The sequence below is a fragment of the Pyxicephalus adspersus genome, chromosome 1 (genome assembly GCF_032062135.1).
Source record: "Pyxicephalus adspersus chromosome 1, UCB_Pads_2.0, whole genome shotgun sequence".
In the NCBI taxonomy this organism is placed as follows: Eukaryota; Metazoa; Chordata; class Amphibia; order Anura; family Pyxicephalidae; genus Pyxicephalus; species Pyxicephalus adspersus.
Window position 1 is genome coordinate 123249276 of NC_092858.1, and position 15441 is coordinate 123264716.

General features: G+C 36.9%; 1 protein-coding gene across 1 annotated transcript in view; it reads left to right on the forward strand.

Annotated features, from left to right (window-relative positions):
• MAGI3 (membrane associated guanylate kinase, WW and PDZ domain containing 3) overlaps positions 1-15441 on the forward strand; it is a 195664-nt gene that overhangs the window by 123699 nt on the left and 56524 nt on the right. Inside the window, exons 4-6 of the mRNA XM_072413280.1 lie at positions 6990-7202; positions 9038-9203; positions 11242-11321. Coding sequence (XP_072269381.1) covers positions 6990-7202; positions 9038-9203; positions 11242-11321 — 459 coding nt within the window. The remainder of the gene's footprint in view (positions 1-6989; positions 7203-9037; positions 9204-11241; positions 11322-15441) is intronic.

Here is a 15441-nt window from a genome sequence, read left to right on the forward strand (position 1 = left end):
ATATATATATATGACTGATGACATAATGAAGGAATTGCCCACACCAGCCTATGAAATAGCCTTTCCGTCAATTGTCCAATTACTCACATTTTTATGCAATCTTTTTGTTCAACCCATTGACTAAAGCTGAAAGTCTGCAGTTCAACTGCATCTGAGTTGTTTAATTTAAAATTAATTGTGGTAATGTACAGAACCAAAATTAGAAAAAAGTTGTCTCTGCCCAAATATTTATGGACCTAACTGTAGATTAGTGTACGCCGGACAAGAAGGGAAAATGCAGCCATGTGTTTTAAAAAGTAACCACTAAACACCTGTAAATGAGGGTTTATTTTTGCACCAACTGAACACAAAGAATGGCCATTTTTTGTCTCTGATACAAATAAAAGTTGGGGGTGTTTATTACTGTTACCCAACACTAATGATGTAGTGTGGTTATTTATTGCTGTTGTTATTTCTGGTAACAAATAAGGTTAAGAGGATTTTATTTCCGCCACTAAACATCAAAGAAAGAAGGGATTTATTTTTGCTACCACTGACACCAATGAAGGGGTGATTTATTATTGCTGCCATGTGTGTGGCAACCTGTCACTTCTGTACAAGCTGGCAAGAGAAGTGTAGTGCAGGTAAGCCAAGTGGAATGAGCTATCTGGAGTAGGGTGATCCTTGTAATATGCCTAAAGATTTCTAATTTAAGCAATACATATGGCTGGTGCCTGATAATTTTGAATGGGAGATTCTTAAAAGAAAAACATTAAATTAGTTGATAAAAGTTGGTTTGTGAACACAAATGTAGGTCCTAGGTCTGTTTTATGTTGAGCACTTTTATATCCGATAATTAGAGGTAAAAACAAAAGGAACAATGTAGGCTTTATTTAAAGTGACAGCTGAGCTGTCTAGTGGTATGCTTTTTACATTGATAATACTTGCCAGCAGGATGCTTGTCATAAAAAGTACTACTAAAAAGTTTCTGAATCTTACCTTTAATTCTTATAAGATGTCAAAAAAGGTGTGTACTAATTAAATAAAAGCCATTTGCTATTTTCAAACCTAGAACAAAAATTCACTCTGTGCTACCATACCCTTTATTTATCTTTTCTTTAGGCTTGCTTTTTTTCTGTATTTGTGTTAAGACAGGCCATTTATTGAAAACAATGTGTTACAAACTGTGTAACACACCTCAGCAGACCAAAATTCTGACAATGCTACAATGACAATGTCATTGTAGCATTGTCAGAGTAACTAACAGTTGTAAAATTTAACAGTACCAGTAACATTGAAATCTTTTAATATAAATAATATAAACAAGCGATAATACAGCAAACCACATGTGCATGAATCATCTTCCACGCGTTTCATGGATCAGGTCCACTTCTTCAGAAGGATATTTGTTTCTATGGTTAAAAACATATTTATATCATTTCAAAATTGCATACAAAGTATAAAAATTCAATCACATAATAAGAAAATCCAAAAAAATTAAACATATACAATTTTATTACTTACATTTAAAATCATAAGAAATCTTGCGTCCTGAAGAAGTGGACCAGATCCACGAAACACCTGGAGGATGATCCATGCACCCGTGGTTTGCATGTCTTGCTGTAATATTGCTTGTTATTAATATAAAAAAAGTCAATGTTACTGGTATTGTTGAATTTTACAACTGTTAGTTACTCGGCAACTTAATCGTGTGTGTGTTTTATATATATATATCACAAAGAAACTGTTATGGTGCTTGAGAAGAGTGGCCAAGCTTGCCAGTGCACGACCAGACCCCCTAAAAAAATGTCAGGGTACAATAAGGAAACTTATGCATCTATTTTTGCAGAATGATTTTGGTAAAATCTTGTTTGGATTTATTTCTGTTCTGTGTGAGGAAATGAAAAGTATGCAATTTCCAATCAAAATTTCATAAAATAGGTAATTTGAATTTAATGGTAATGGTTCAAAGAATGTCAGGCTGAATGGTTGGCCCCTGCACACATTTTCACCTCACCAAATCTGGTCCTCTTTGCAAAAAGTTTGGACACCCCTGGCTTAAGGTCTCCTCATTCATGACTTGTACTGGATTTAAGGAGTGCTGCAAAAAATCAATTGTTTTTTTATGTTGCATTTTATGTGTGTCATATATATTTGTTACGCTTGTCAATACAACCACATTTGTGACATGTAGAAATCTGTTTTTTGGTTTGACATAATTTTTAGGTTGTATATTAATAAACAGTTTGACCTTTTAAACTGAAATGGCTCAATGTACCTTAATGTATTTGAGAAGTATTAAACAGACTTGGGTGAATGTACCTTGGTTTATTGAAGCCTGTCATTCCTAAATGGTCCACTAGTTGGTGGTGTATTTGGTTTAATTCACAATGAATACAATTGTACTTATTTGTGGATAAAATGGAACACATCGCCACCTAGTGAATGAACTGTGAATGACACTTGCATTAAATTAATGTGTCTATACATTTGCCCATGTAATACCTTTCGAGTACATTAAAGTACATTCACCATCTACATTCACAAAGAATGATTGAAAGAACACTTTTATTGAACAAATACCTTTGTAAATTGTCTAAAAAATTCCAATTTTACCAATATGTATGATAACAGACCTTGCACCTGAACTCAGATATTAACTTTCTTTTTTTTTTTTTTTTCTTTTGTTCTAAACCTCACATCTTAGTAAATACAATATTGTAATTTTTATACTAGTTTTAAAATCCTAAAAACGCTTACTAATATGTAAGTTAACAAAATCCTAAAAACGCTTACTAATATGTAAGTTAACAGTTTCTGGGGTATTGTTGATTTTTATACCAGGAAAAATTTGTTTATATTGTATATGATAACAGACCTTGCACCTGAACTCAGATATTAACTTTCTTTTTTTTTTTTTTTTTTTTTGTTCTAAACCTCACATCTTAGTAAATACAATATTGTAATTTTTATACTAGTTTTAAAATCCTAAAAACGCTTACTAATATGTAAGTTAACAGTTTCTGGGGTATTGTTGATTTTTATACCAGGAAAAATTTGTTTATATTGTATATGATACAATTCAACACATCATCTTCATCTAATAAAGCAGTTAAGGTTACATTTAAAATATTAGTGCATTTATATTATGTTTAAATACAAAAGATTAATTATCTGGTTAGTGGATGTGCTGTAAAAGTGGGAGCAATCTCATATGTTTTGAAGCCATATGTGTAAGGAAATATCCGTCCTCATGTCTTGAAAAGGACACCGTATATGGGAAAAAATAAGCATACATAATCCATTTTAAATGCAGACGTATTGCTGTAATTTTTGTTTCAGGACCATGGACAGTACTTTACAAAATTAGTATTCTTATAACTACACTGCACCTGTAATAGCACACAACATTCATATTGCAAGCTTTAAATATAATGAAAAATGTTAAAAATAAGTGTTTCAAAGCCAAATATTAATTTGTAAAATTTGTCTTTGTTTTCCACAGATTGGAATACGAGCACAACCCTAGCCATGTAGATTGATAGTATTCAAGACAGGAATGCACTTGCCAATGTAAAACCAAAACTAAGTAGAATAGTTTGGCAAAAAAACAGCACACTTCTATAATTTAGTTACATACTTTGGGTGTACTTGATATATCTAAAATAACTTTAAAAAAGTACAAAGGGCATACATAGCACACCTTGTCAGTATCCCACATTTGCCACTCTGACTGTAAAAGGGACCTGCTGAGTAGTATACCACTGTACCACCCTTTAAAAAAATAACTGTTTAGTAGTGTGATTCAGATGTAATTTAAAAGTAATATTTTTGGCACTTTTTATTTACTACTTTTTACCTTTTTATTCATATAAAGATCTATGGAACTCATGACTAATAGGTTCTTTAAGGAATAAGATAAGAGATTCTTTTTTGCTGACTTCCAGGGTCCAGGACCTTAACCACCTAGCCGTTAAGCCCGACCTTGGTACGGGCAAAAAAAAAAAAAAGGCTAGGATGGTTAACCCCGTATTTTTGTCACATGCACCTCCATGGTCCCGCTGCACATCCAGCGTCGTTTTCCAATTCCAGCGTCGTCCTACGTCGTCCATCGATCTCCCTCCGTCGATCGTCGTCCGTCGATCTCCAGTGTCGGGTGCCAGCGGGACCGGTAAGATACCGGCCGGCATCTTACCTGGACCCGCAGATCGTTCACGTCCTCCTCGTTCCAGCGCCGGATGATCTCTGAAGGGAGAAGCCGTCCGGCGGAGACAGGTCTACCATTTAAAAAAAAAAATTTCATGAAAAACAGTGGATCACTTTTGGTACAGAAATCTAGACCTCAGTGTAACGCTCAGGTGGTTAACCTGCAGAGTGTAAATGTAAGCTCATTGTTAGGCTTTAAGCTATTCTTAGGGGCCAACCTGTCCCTTGCCTTCTTTCAGAGCTAATAAGTGACTCATTGTCTGGTATATAGATCAGCGAGTATATTATGAACTAAGATCTTTTAGTCTTCCTATATGTAATCCTAACAAAAGTATAGCAAGTTTTAGTGGAATTAGCATCTATTACACTGGTCAACAAACATTTTCTTGCCAAACGGATTAAAGTCATTTTAGGTTATGTTTGATGCATAGATTCCAAATATGGTATTGGTTTTGCTGGATTGTCTCAAGTTTTTGAAACAATGACCTCAATATTATCCTTATAGAAAACTAATGAAACATAAAAATTAGGCAAAACTTAACTAGATATGCCTACATATACAAAAATACATTTTTGAAATACTTAATGTCAATATATTCTATATTCAGTATATTTACAGAACTAATAAGAGTGATTAGAAGGGGATACATTGACACAGAGTGATTTTTTAGTATTTTGTTCAGAATCTTTTTTTTCTAGGTTTTTCTCCTTTAAAATTGGGTGCGTCTTATAGGCCGGAGCGTCTTATAGTCCGAAAAATACGGTATATTAGTGTCATAGGAAACCAAATCATTTTTTGCATTTTTTTTTACCTGTCATTTACATAAATCACAGATTTACATATTTGAGTATATGTGATAATTACAAACTTTCCTCCCTTAAAATGCTAACAAAAACAACATTTTGGTCTATTGTTGGATCATCCTTGGCCCAGTGGCTGCAGTGCTTCCCCCTATTTCTGGCATCTGTCCTTCATCCTTATAGAGAGGCCTTACAGCTGCTTTTTTTGTTCCCCTTAAACTCTCTGCAACATGTCTCGCCTGTTTCTTTTTAGCCAACTATGGCCTCTGTCTTCTAGTCCCCCATTAAAACAGCTGCAACATCTCTCCTATAAGATATCCAAAGCTATTGTCCACTTGTCCCTGTGAAAACACCTGCAGCACCTGCAATCCTCGCAGCCTCTCTTACCCCGTCCCCTGTCAGAATGCTGGCAATCTTTCTTCTCCACCCCCCTTTCCATTTAAATCTTTAGTTTTAGCAGTATCATTTCCTGTGTTTATACTTCAGTTAATCAGCTGTGCTGGTTTCTAAGGTAAAAATAAGTATCTTGGTTTATATTTGAGTATATACGGTTACATTTAAAATTAGATACAATTATTTATGTATGATTTTTCTATCTTGTCACAGTTGGTGATATACAGCATCAAATGTAGAAGTTGGATTTACTGTGCCCTAACACATCCACAGTCAGAGTGTTTATCTGTCTAACATATGAAGAAAAAAGCTGCACGATACATCATTTTATAATCCTTATTGGCAAAACTGCAATGACATCAACCATGTTTTCTGTCAGTAGTGGCATATGAAGCAGATGAATTGTAATGCGCAGTGTAAAATAATGTGATGAAAGCTTGCATCTAATCTATAACAGCTGTAACTAAAATTGCTGGTGTCAAACATTTTATTGCAAACACCAAATCCCAAGCAGACAAACATAAATATGCATGCTTTGCTGAATATGTTGTCAGTCACTATGATACAGAGACTCGGGGAAAGCACAGACATGTGCTTTGGTTGTAACATTACTGCATAGCCAACTGCTAATCTATCTTTTTTGAATGTGTATACATGCACGCTCAAAGGTCCCAGCAGTGTACCTATACACTTGTATTGTTTTGTTTTAAAGAGTGAAATGAAAAACATTCACATGGATTGATAATTGCTGTGTCTCTACTACAGATATCTCCCTAACAAGAACACTTGCATCAATAAACTGCTTTTTTTTATAAAATGGGGAAACTATGGACCTCTGCCAGGTTTTTATTGCTCTATTTGTCCCCAATAGGGGAATTCCTCCTCTTCTTGTGCAAGTGGCTTTCTTGTGGTCTCAATTATGCTTTTCATTTGTGTGTCTGTTTTATTTAATGATTCATAGATGCCATTTTTTCTGATTTTTAGGAGACTGCAATCTTTTTGGTGTTATACCGTTACCAGTCTAAGCACCTAAAAAGTCTGCACTCATTGCAGAAGGATTAATCGGACTAAAGACTGAGCAAGCAAGGATTAAACTGTTTAATGTATATATTTCATCATCTTTCAGTCTTTTTGTGCAAGAATAAATGGCCGTGGGCACATATTACAGGCAAGCTTACAGCACATAAATCATACTTAGTGCTGATGTGTTCGCCTTTTCAATATCAACTAATCACTGAAAAATAAGCAGGATGACACTATCCTCATAGTTGATATGGTACAGAAGCTTTGAATGAGAAGGTCATATGGTATTTTTTGGTGCTCTTAAATGGCTCCCACAGCTAAAAAAAAAACATTATTCTAAACACGTTTGATCAGGGACAAACTGCGTTGTTTTTTGTCTATGGAAAATTTATTGCCATTGCTGTTATTTCTTTAGGGCGGTTTAATGGTAGTCTCCTGTAAATAATATATTACTAATATCTGATCTGGATCTAGTTGTCACCAAAGCATTTTAATTGTGTTTTTTATGTATAGTATGTGAATAAATTATTCATCCTTCCCTTTCGTACGGTTTGCCCAACAGTGAACACTTTGCATTTTGTTGGCAGGTAATTTCTATGGCACTCCTAAACCACCAGCTGAGCCAAGTCCTTTCCAACCTGATCCTGTGGATGGAGCCCTATTCGACGCAGACTTTGACACAGAGGTCACAAGGAAGAGAACCACATCTGTCAGTAAAATGCAGCGCACAGACTCTTCTCTCCCTGAGGAAGAGGAGGATGAGGATAGAGAGGCTGTCAATGGCAGCAGTGGTAGTACAGGTGAGTCCGAAATTGTTTTTCAAGCAGTAGATTCTCTTGGCTCATAGGAGAATTTAAAAAATACTCATTCAGCTTCTCAAAGTATAGCTAGGAGACAGTCTGTATGTTTCAACACAGACTGAGTAGGCATGCAAGAATGTAAGCATTTTAGCAGACGTAGGAGTTTTATACATGTATGAATGATTCAGGTAGATGAGCATTGGAGGAAGAATCATTAGTCTTAACTACAATTTTCTAATTTTTCACTAAAGTAAAACAGCACATTCATTACCTAACCCTGGGTGTGTGTGGCTAATACAGGCAAGCATGTTTCTGTCAAAAGTCATTTTAACAAAGACAGCTTATTTTAGCAGTTAGATCTTCTGGTTGCTGTCATGTCTTTGGCCTTGTTACTTTTTTTTTAAGGGAGTTATAACCGTGACCTCTATTTTGCCTGAGCAAACCTTTGGATTTATTCCACAGTCTCTCTCCTTAGGATTTCCTCTAGAATGTCTGCAGTTGGACAGTTCTCGCTATTATTACATAGAGTAAAATCGTTTGCTGCATTTGGGTGATGTTGGGGACCTTAACTTCAGACCCTGACGTCACCAAAAGGCATACATCTTGAAATGACAATTGTTAGTCTATGGGTATCTTAAAGGTATTATGTATGATATGTGCAGGCTGCCATTGCTGTCATCTTCTGAAAAAATGTAGGTGCTTAGGCTTATGCAGTGGCATTTAGTTTTCTAAGTATATCTTAAACAAAAATTGAATTTGTCCACCCTAATAGCATAATAATACCATACCACCACACTATGCACCTTTACTAGTCCTTAGATGTGGCGGCTGACCTATGAAGGTGCTTGCTACTATTTCTAGGTACATTGCAAGCAATGCTTTGATCAACATTTGGGTGTAATTTTGGAATGTTTATGGCCACTTTTACATATATATATAGATATATATATAGTTCTTCACATTTTTATACAATGTTTTTGTTCAACCCACTGAATTAAAGCTGAAAGTCGTTATTTCATTATAAAATTAATTGTGGTAATGTACAGAACCAAAATAAGAAAAAAGTTTTCTCTGTCTAACTGTAGGTCAGACCTAAATAAATAAATATATATATATATATATATATATATATATATATATATTGTATTATGTATGTTCCACCATCACTCGAAAATGCATGGAGACATTTCAACCAAACTTGCTATACATATGACTCACGTGCACCAATCATCTTTGTACAGTGCTGTGCTATATGTCAGCTATATTTGGATGTATGTGTGTATGTATTGCTCAATGACAGTGTGCCTTTTGCTTATATTGTTTCATACTTTTTTTTGGACTCTTTTAGAAATTTCTGGCCTGTAATAATGCCTTTGAGAAAATGTAAGGCAATTGGCCGAGTGCAATCAAAGGCAAAAAGAAACAACACTGTAGACAAGAAAATCACTAAAGCTTTATTTGATTCCTTTACCTGTATAATATAAGATTACAACAAATAAATATCCAGACAACGCCGAATAATCAGCTAGTATGTTCATAAAAATGTATGCCCGGCTTGGCCACGTTCTCATGTTTAGATCTAGGGAAGCATTTTTTGGATTGAACAATTTTTAGTCTTCAACTTTAGGTCTTCAAGGATGAATTACTTTAAAGAAGCTTTCTTGTAGTTAGGTTTACTAGTCTCTTTAATGAAGATGAAAAGAAAATGCGTCCTTTACTTTTCATTGTTTTTTTCCCTGTTATTATTCATTTTCTACCAATATGTTTAGCAAGAACTTCCACTTGACAAGATGGATGGGTATCAACACATAAACCGTTTGTTTAATTTTTTTCAGAGCACAGGCAGGAATCTGTAGACTGGGGAAAAACTGTACCTAGCTACAACCAGACCAATAGTTCTATGGACTTTAGGAATTATTTAACACAAAATGAAAACCTGGAACCCCTTCCAAAAAACTGGGAAATGGCCTACACAGAAGCCGGCATGATCTACTTCATAGAGTGAGTCAATGTGACTTTTTTTTTTTTTGTTATATCCTCACATTTTATATTGTGCATAAACTCATATGTGTTCTACAAATTCAACTTATTGTTTATCACTGTCGAATTTAGACTTCTCTCTTTTAGATGTTTCAAACCTGGGGTTTTTTTTTGTATAGTTCACAGAATGCAATAATTATTTTTCTGTAGGGAATAGTCATAGCCTGACTTCATTCCCAAGTAAAATGTAAAATAGGGCACCACAATATATTACAACTTTAATCTACTGTACACACCAGTGTTCTTTCCAGCCCCATTTAGCCGTGCTACAACACAGCACTTTTTAGTAACCATCTGGGGGTTTTGGGCGGTTACTGAAGTTGAGTCACAATACTGGGGGCATCAGCTGCCTACAGCTTCTTCCCACCCCAGCACACAAAAGTTCTGGGGAAACACTGAACACAAATAAATTACAGAGTAAAACAAATGTCTGTATGGAATGTTCTGTTTGTAAACAAACAATGATTATGCTTTTAGCATGGTAGTTAGGACAGAGCAGTATGTAGACATTATACTGCACACCCTAACAGTTATCTTGTTGAGTTTAGGCACATAAGGAAAAAAAAAATATAAGGAAATAGTTTTTGATCTTGACCAAGAGATTGGCATATTTGCATATATATTGATCAGTCAAAACACTAAATCCACCTGCCTAAATTAGTTTAGATCACCTTTTTGCCACTAAAACCACTTTGATTTATTGATGCATGGATTCTAAAGGTGTCCTGTGATTTCTGACACTAATATGTTGACAGCCAAGTCTTTAGGTCCCATTGCCTTCTCTTTCTTCCCCATGATGCTGCAATCTCTACCCCAAGTAAATCATTCACACACTCAGCTATCCAACATGATTCTTCAGATCAGATCACCTTCTTTTATTGTTCCATGGTCAGGTTCTTAGGCACACCTGCCCATTGCAGGCAGTAGTCGGTGGTAAACATAGGCACTCTGCAGCAAGCTGTGAAACTGTGTTCTCAAAGCACTTCAGTTAGTTTAGACCAGACAATTTAGTCTCCCCTCCTATGTGCATAAAGAAGATTGGGTACTTGTGGCCCTAATGCCAGTTTACACACAACCACTTTTGGTAAGCATTTACAACTGCATTATGGAAACAGCCCACAAGACCTGTCATTTTGTAGTTGCTCTGGTCCTCACAATTTGGCCCTTGTCAGAACCACTCAAATCCTTCCACTTACCCAATTTTTTCCTGCCCAACAAATCAGCTTCAAGAACCTACATTTGCTACCTAATGTATCCCATCCTAAGTGCCATTGCACTTAAAGTTAAAGATATTCTCACTGATCACTTTATATCAGTAAAAGTTGGATGAGATATATCTTTCCTCTACAAGAAAAGTGTCATTTAAAAGCTAGTGGCTATAGAGAATACAGGCACATGATCCCAGATTGTGAATGCAATATTAGGAATAATAACCTTTTTTTTGCATTTATTACATAGTATATAAGGAAAGGATTTTGTCGTATAGTGAGTAAAACAATTGTATGTGAAATAAAAGATGATTTTTAAAGGTGTGAAGAACCTTCCCTGTTGTAGTTGTATTGAGCAGATCAACTATCGATATTGTAGAGTTAAAATTATCCTGTATTGGTAATTCACAAGAGCAGAAAAACTTGAAAACGTTGGAAGGTAAAAAAGACCTTGAATGTATAGTAGTTGGGGATGGCATTGAAGGAACATGTGTTCCTGGTGCTCGAAGAGTTGAAAAAAAAACAGTTTTATTGGTGGCCATATTGAGTTATATCTCTGAAGAAGAGATACAGGTTGGGCTGAAGCAATAGGCTTTGGGTGCTATGCAATAACCCCTTTACAGACTCTTTACTATCATGCACTATATTGCACTATATTAAGTATCTGATAATTCCTTAACCGATTAGTTTGCTATGATGTATCCACATGTATGTTTAGATCATGTATCTTTATAGTGCTGATTGTGTCTGATACTAAGATAAGAATTTGTTGTTATTTTACCTTTTATTAGCCATAACACAAAAACAACAACGTGGTTGGATCCCCGTCTGTGCAAAAAAGCAAAGGCTCCAGAAGACTGTGATGATGGTGGTAAGTGTTAATTAAGTACTGTGAGCTGTGTTGCATTCTCTTGGTTTGTACACTCTTAAACAGTGAAATAAAAGTAGGACATAAATAATACTAGGACATAGAAATAATTTGTGTTCTCAACTTTTTGTAAGCCTCTAGTTTTTTTTTTTTTTTTTTTATAATTTTATTTTTATTCAGTGAACAGTCATAGATACTGGCATAAAACATCAAAACATACAAATCACCAACTGTATTACCATCTTCCGCATCACAAACATAATATGAACAACAGGCAGAGTGACTGAGCACAGGCAATTTTCAAAATATTAACAAAAATAACCAAAGAAAGAAATAGAGAAATATAAAGCAAAATAAAGGAAGAGGGGGGAGGGAGAGGAGGGGGAGGGGCACGGCATTGCAGGCCAGATTGAGTAAAGGCCAGACTTAACACAGTAGGGAATACAGAGCAATAATTCAATGATATCCTCTGCATTCAAAACAGATCGTCGGCATTATCAGCCGCACTGTATACTGAAAGGTACGCTTGAGTAGTGGTATACTGTATCCAATAGAACCAAGTATTTCGGAATTTATCCGTTCTGCCGTCCCGGCTGGTAATAAGGTCTTCCATTGCCATAATGTCATTTACTCTTCTAAACCATTGTAACAAGGTGGGAGGAGAGGATTGTTTCCACAGGGCCGGAATACAGGCCTTAGCAGCATTTAAAAGATGTTTGAGTAGAGAAGCATGGTATTTCTTGTTAGACCAATCATTCAAATGTAAAAGGGCTAGCTCCGGGCTGTTACGTATATCTACTTCTGTCAATTCTTCAATAACCGCCACCACCCCTGACCAGAAAGATTGCAACTTAGAGCACTCCCAGAATATATGAAACAGGCTGCCAGCAGCCGCTTCACAACGCCAGCATCTATCATCTACTCCCGGATACATTTTGGCTAACACAGTCGGCACTCTGTACCACCGCGTGAGCAGTTTATAGTTCAATTCTTGGTAAGAGTTGCTGAGAGCGGCTTTATGACCCGTATACAGGAGACGATCCTGTTGTTCTGGGGTGAATGCGGTGTCAAGATCACTTTCCCATTTACGCAGAAATGGTAAAGTTGAGGTCGAGGGGGCAGTATCCGTCAATAGCATCTGGTAGGCATTAGAGAGTCCCCCTAATGGTGCCTTGGGCCTCACACACCCCCTCCACCTGTGATAGGGGGCGCACAAACCTGGATGGCAGGTGGTGGGAGAGAGTCAAGAAAATGACACAGCTGTAAGCTGCACCATGGTCCCAGCTCTGGAAGTTCATGAGCAGTTGTCAAATCTGAGACAGGTGCCCACTCTGTGCCCCTCAAAAAATGAGATGCTCTGAAGATTCCCTGCTCCCTCCATGAACGAAACCTAGGATCTGATGCGCCCGGGGGAAACCCCAGGTGTCCCAGAATAGGAGACAGTGGCGAAGGGTAAGTACACACACCAGAGACCCTGAAATAATTCTGCACAACACGGAGGGTCGTTCCTATCAGCGGCAGCTTGAGAATGGGGGATAGTGTGTCTGGAGGGGACCACATGGCCCCTGCTAACGGTAGATTGGCAATGGCTCCCTCAAGCCTTACCCATGGCTTAAGATCTCCGTTTCTGCACCAGTCTATCAACCGTCCCACATGTGTAGCCTGGTGGTACAATAGAGGGTCAAAAAAAAACATCTACAGATCAAAAAGAGGTACAACGTGCATAAACCTAAAATAGAGTTTGCCTATAATAATTTCAGTATATGTAGTAGACCTAGGCAGGTTCTTTTTTATTTCTTTACAGATAATAAATAACATAGAAATTCAATAATTTTATTCCCTGCCATATTAAAAAAGGCCCCCAAGCCAATGGGGTCGTGTTATGATCTTGGGTTGCTTCAGTTGGTCAGGGCATAAGGTCAGCTGATTACCTAAATATACTGAATGACCAGGTTTTTCTATGAATAGATTTTTTTTCCTCTGATAGCATGAACATATTCCAAGATGACAATGCTAGGATTTATCAGGTTCAAATTGTTTAAAGTTGGTCAAGGAGCATGAGACAACTTCTTCACACATAGATTGGCCACCACAGAGTCCAGACATTAACCCCATTAAGAATCTTTGGGAAGTGCTTAGACTTTATGCGGAGGTTTGGTTATTTAATCACTAATAAAAGCATGCAATTCTAGATGGAAATAATTGTTGTGACTTTGCATAACCTTAATGAAACAATACCAAAAGGAGTTTGTGCCATATTTAAGGCTTTTTTGGCCAGGCAGTGTATGAAATGGAAGACATATGGAACAGTACTGCTACATGGCAATACTCAGAATGGTATAGTAAAAGTTGCATTAGTGGATTTAAAAAAAAAAAAAAAAGAGATCAGGACAAAAAAGTCTATATGCCAGATTGCAAATATATATTGCAGTCTGTCAACATCAGTAAAACATATTTTTTATATCTATTCTGGAGCTTTGTGTTATTTTTTGTGCAAATTATATTTTAGCTAACACTTTTAACAGTCAATTTTCAGTGAACAGGTTTAAAAGTAATAACAAGTAATACAATTAACAACAAGTATTTAACATCCCCAGCAGAATTATACAATTTGTCCCAAACCAAAAAAGCTGTCATTTTTGCATTTAATTCTGTAAATTGAAAAATCAGTACTAAATACAATACTAACACGTACTAACTTCATACAGTTACCAAAATACCAATATTTTCACTTTTTATTCTATATCTATAGATTTAAAACTGGCTTTCTGAATTGATCCTTCATGTTCCTTGGGTTTTAGATGTCCTCTTATTATGCTAGTCTTAGTTCTTTAACTGCAAAATTTCCCTGATATGACCCTGCAAGCTTATCAGTGTCAAGGGAATGAAATGGAGAGCCAGGGGAGATGAAAAGCATTTTAATTCTGTGAAATAAATTCTCCAGTGACAGCTCACACTGTTGTGTATTTTCTGTATTGAAGGCATGTAATAGGCTGCACGCTTGTCAATTTGTACCTCGTTGTGCATTTCTCTGTGTAATAAACACCCTGAAATAATTAGGACGGGATTGTGCATCCCTGTGGAATTGGCCCATTTACATTCACAAACAATGCGAGGTGATAACACAGCTGTACATCGTACTGCTAGTCAAAGCTGATGTAATTTCCCGGCCAGAATTAGCATTCCCACCCAGCTGTGCTAGAACATCATGTACGTTTAAGTAAAGACAACCTAAGGCATTGAGAGACGATTCTTCAAAGCACTGTAGAACATGATGATTCAGTGTGCTCAGCCAGCAGGCTATGTGTCACATTCGGCTTATCTGTATTTAATAATTAGTAGCAGGCCATCCAACACTGAAAACTGCTTGTTAGCTAGCAGTGCCATACATAGAAAACAGGATGTTCACTAGTCACTTAAAGCAGAACTCCAGGACCCTTCAACTGTTTTCCTATTCTCTCCATCTGGGTTTAAACCGGTTCATTGTTTTTAAAAAATAAATAGCTCCTTTGGTAGAATATTTTGCCGATGTCATCATTGTCAGCAGCCCCCTCTTAAAAATGCAATGCATCTTTGCCATTGGTATAGTGGACACTGATCTGTCATCCAGGCATGAAGCATAAATTAGTGACTTTCAAGGCATCTTAAAATGAGGAGAGCCAAGGTATCTTAACCTGCTTGCCGTTAAGCCCGACCTTCGTACGGGCTCAAAAAAGTTGCTCTTTTCGTTAAGCCCGAGATTTTCGGTACATTAAAATCCCCACTTACCCAGGTAAGTGGGGATTTTAATGTAGGGAAAATCTCGGTCCCCCTGTGCTCATCCAGCGTCGGGTTCGTGTTCCAGCGTCGTCAATCGTCGTCCGTCGGTCTCCGTTTCCAGCGTCGGGTGCCTTCTCGTATACCAGCGGGACCAGGTAAGATGCTGGCCGGTTTCTTACCTGCTCCCGCTGATCATCCAGCGTCGTTCTAGTTCCAGCGCCGAGTGATCTCTGAAACAAGAAGCTGTCCGGCGGAGGAAAAAAACAGCCGGCCGGCTTCTTGTGCGTGCGTGATGACGTCGGCGCGTGTGCGGGAAATTCAAATAGAAACTCATTCATTCATTTTGTATTGGATTCAATACAAA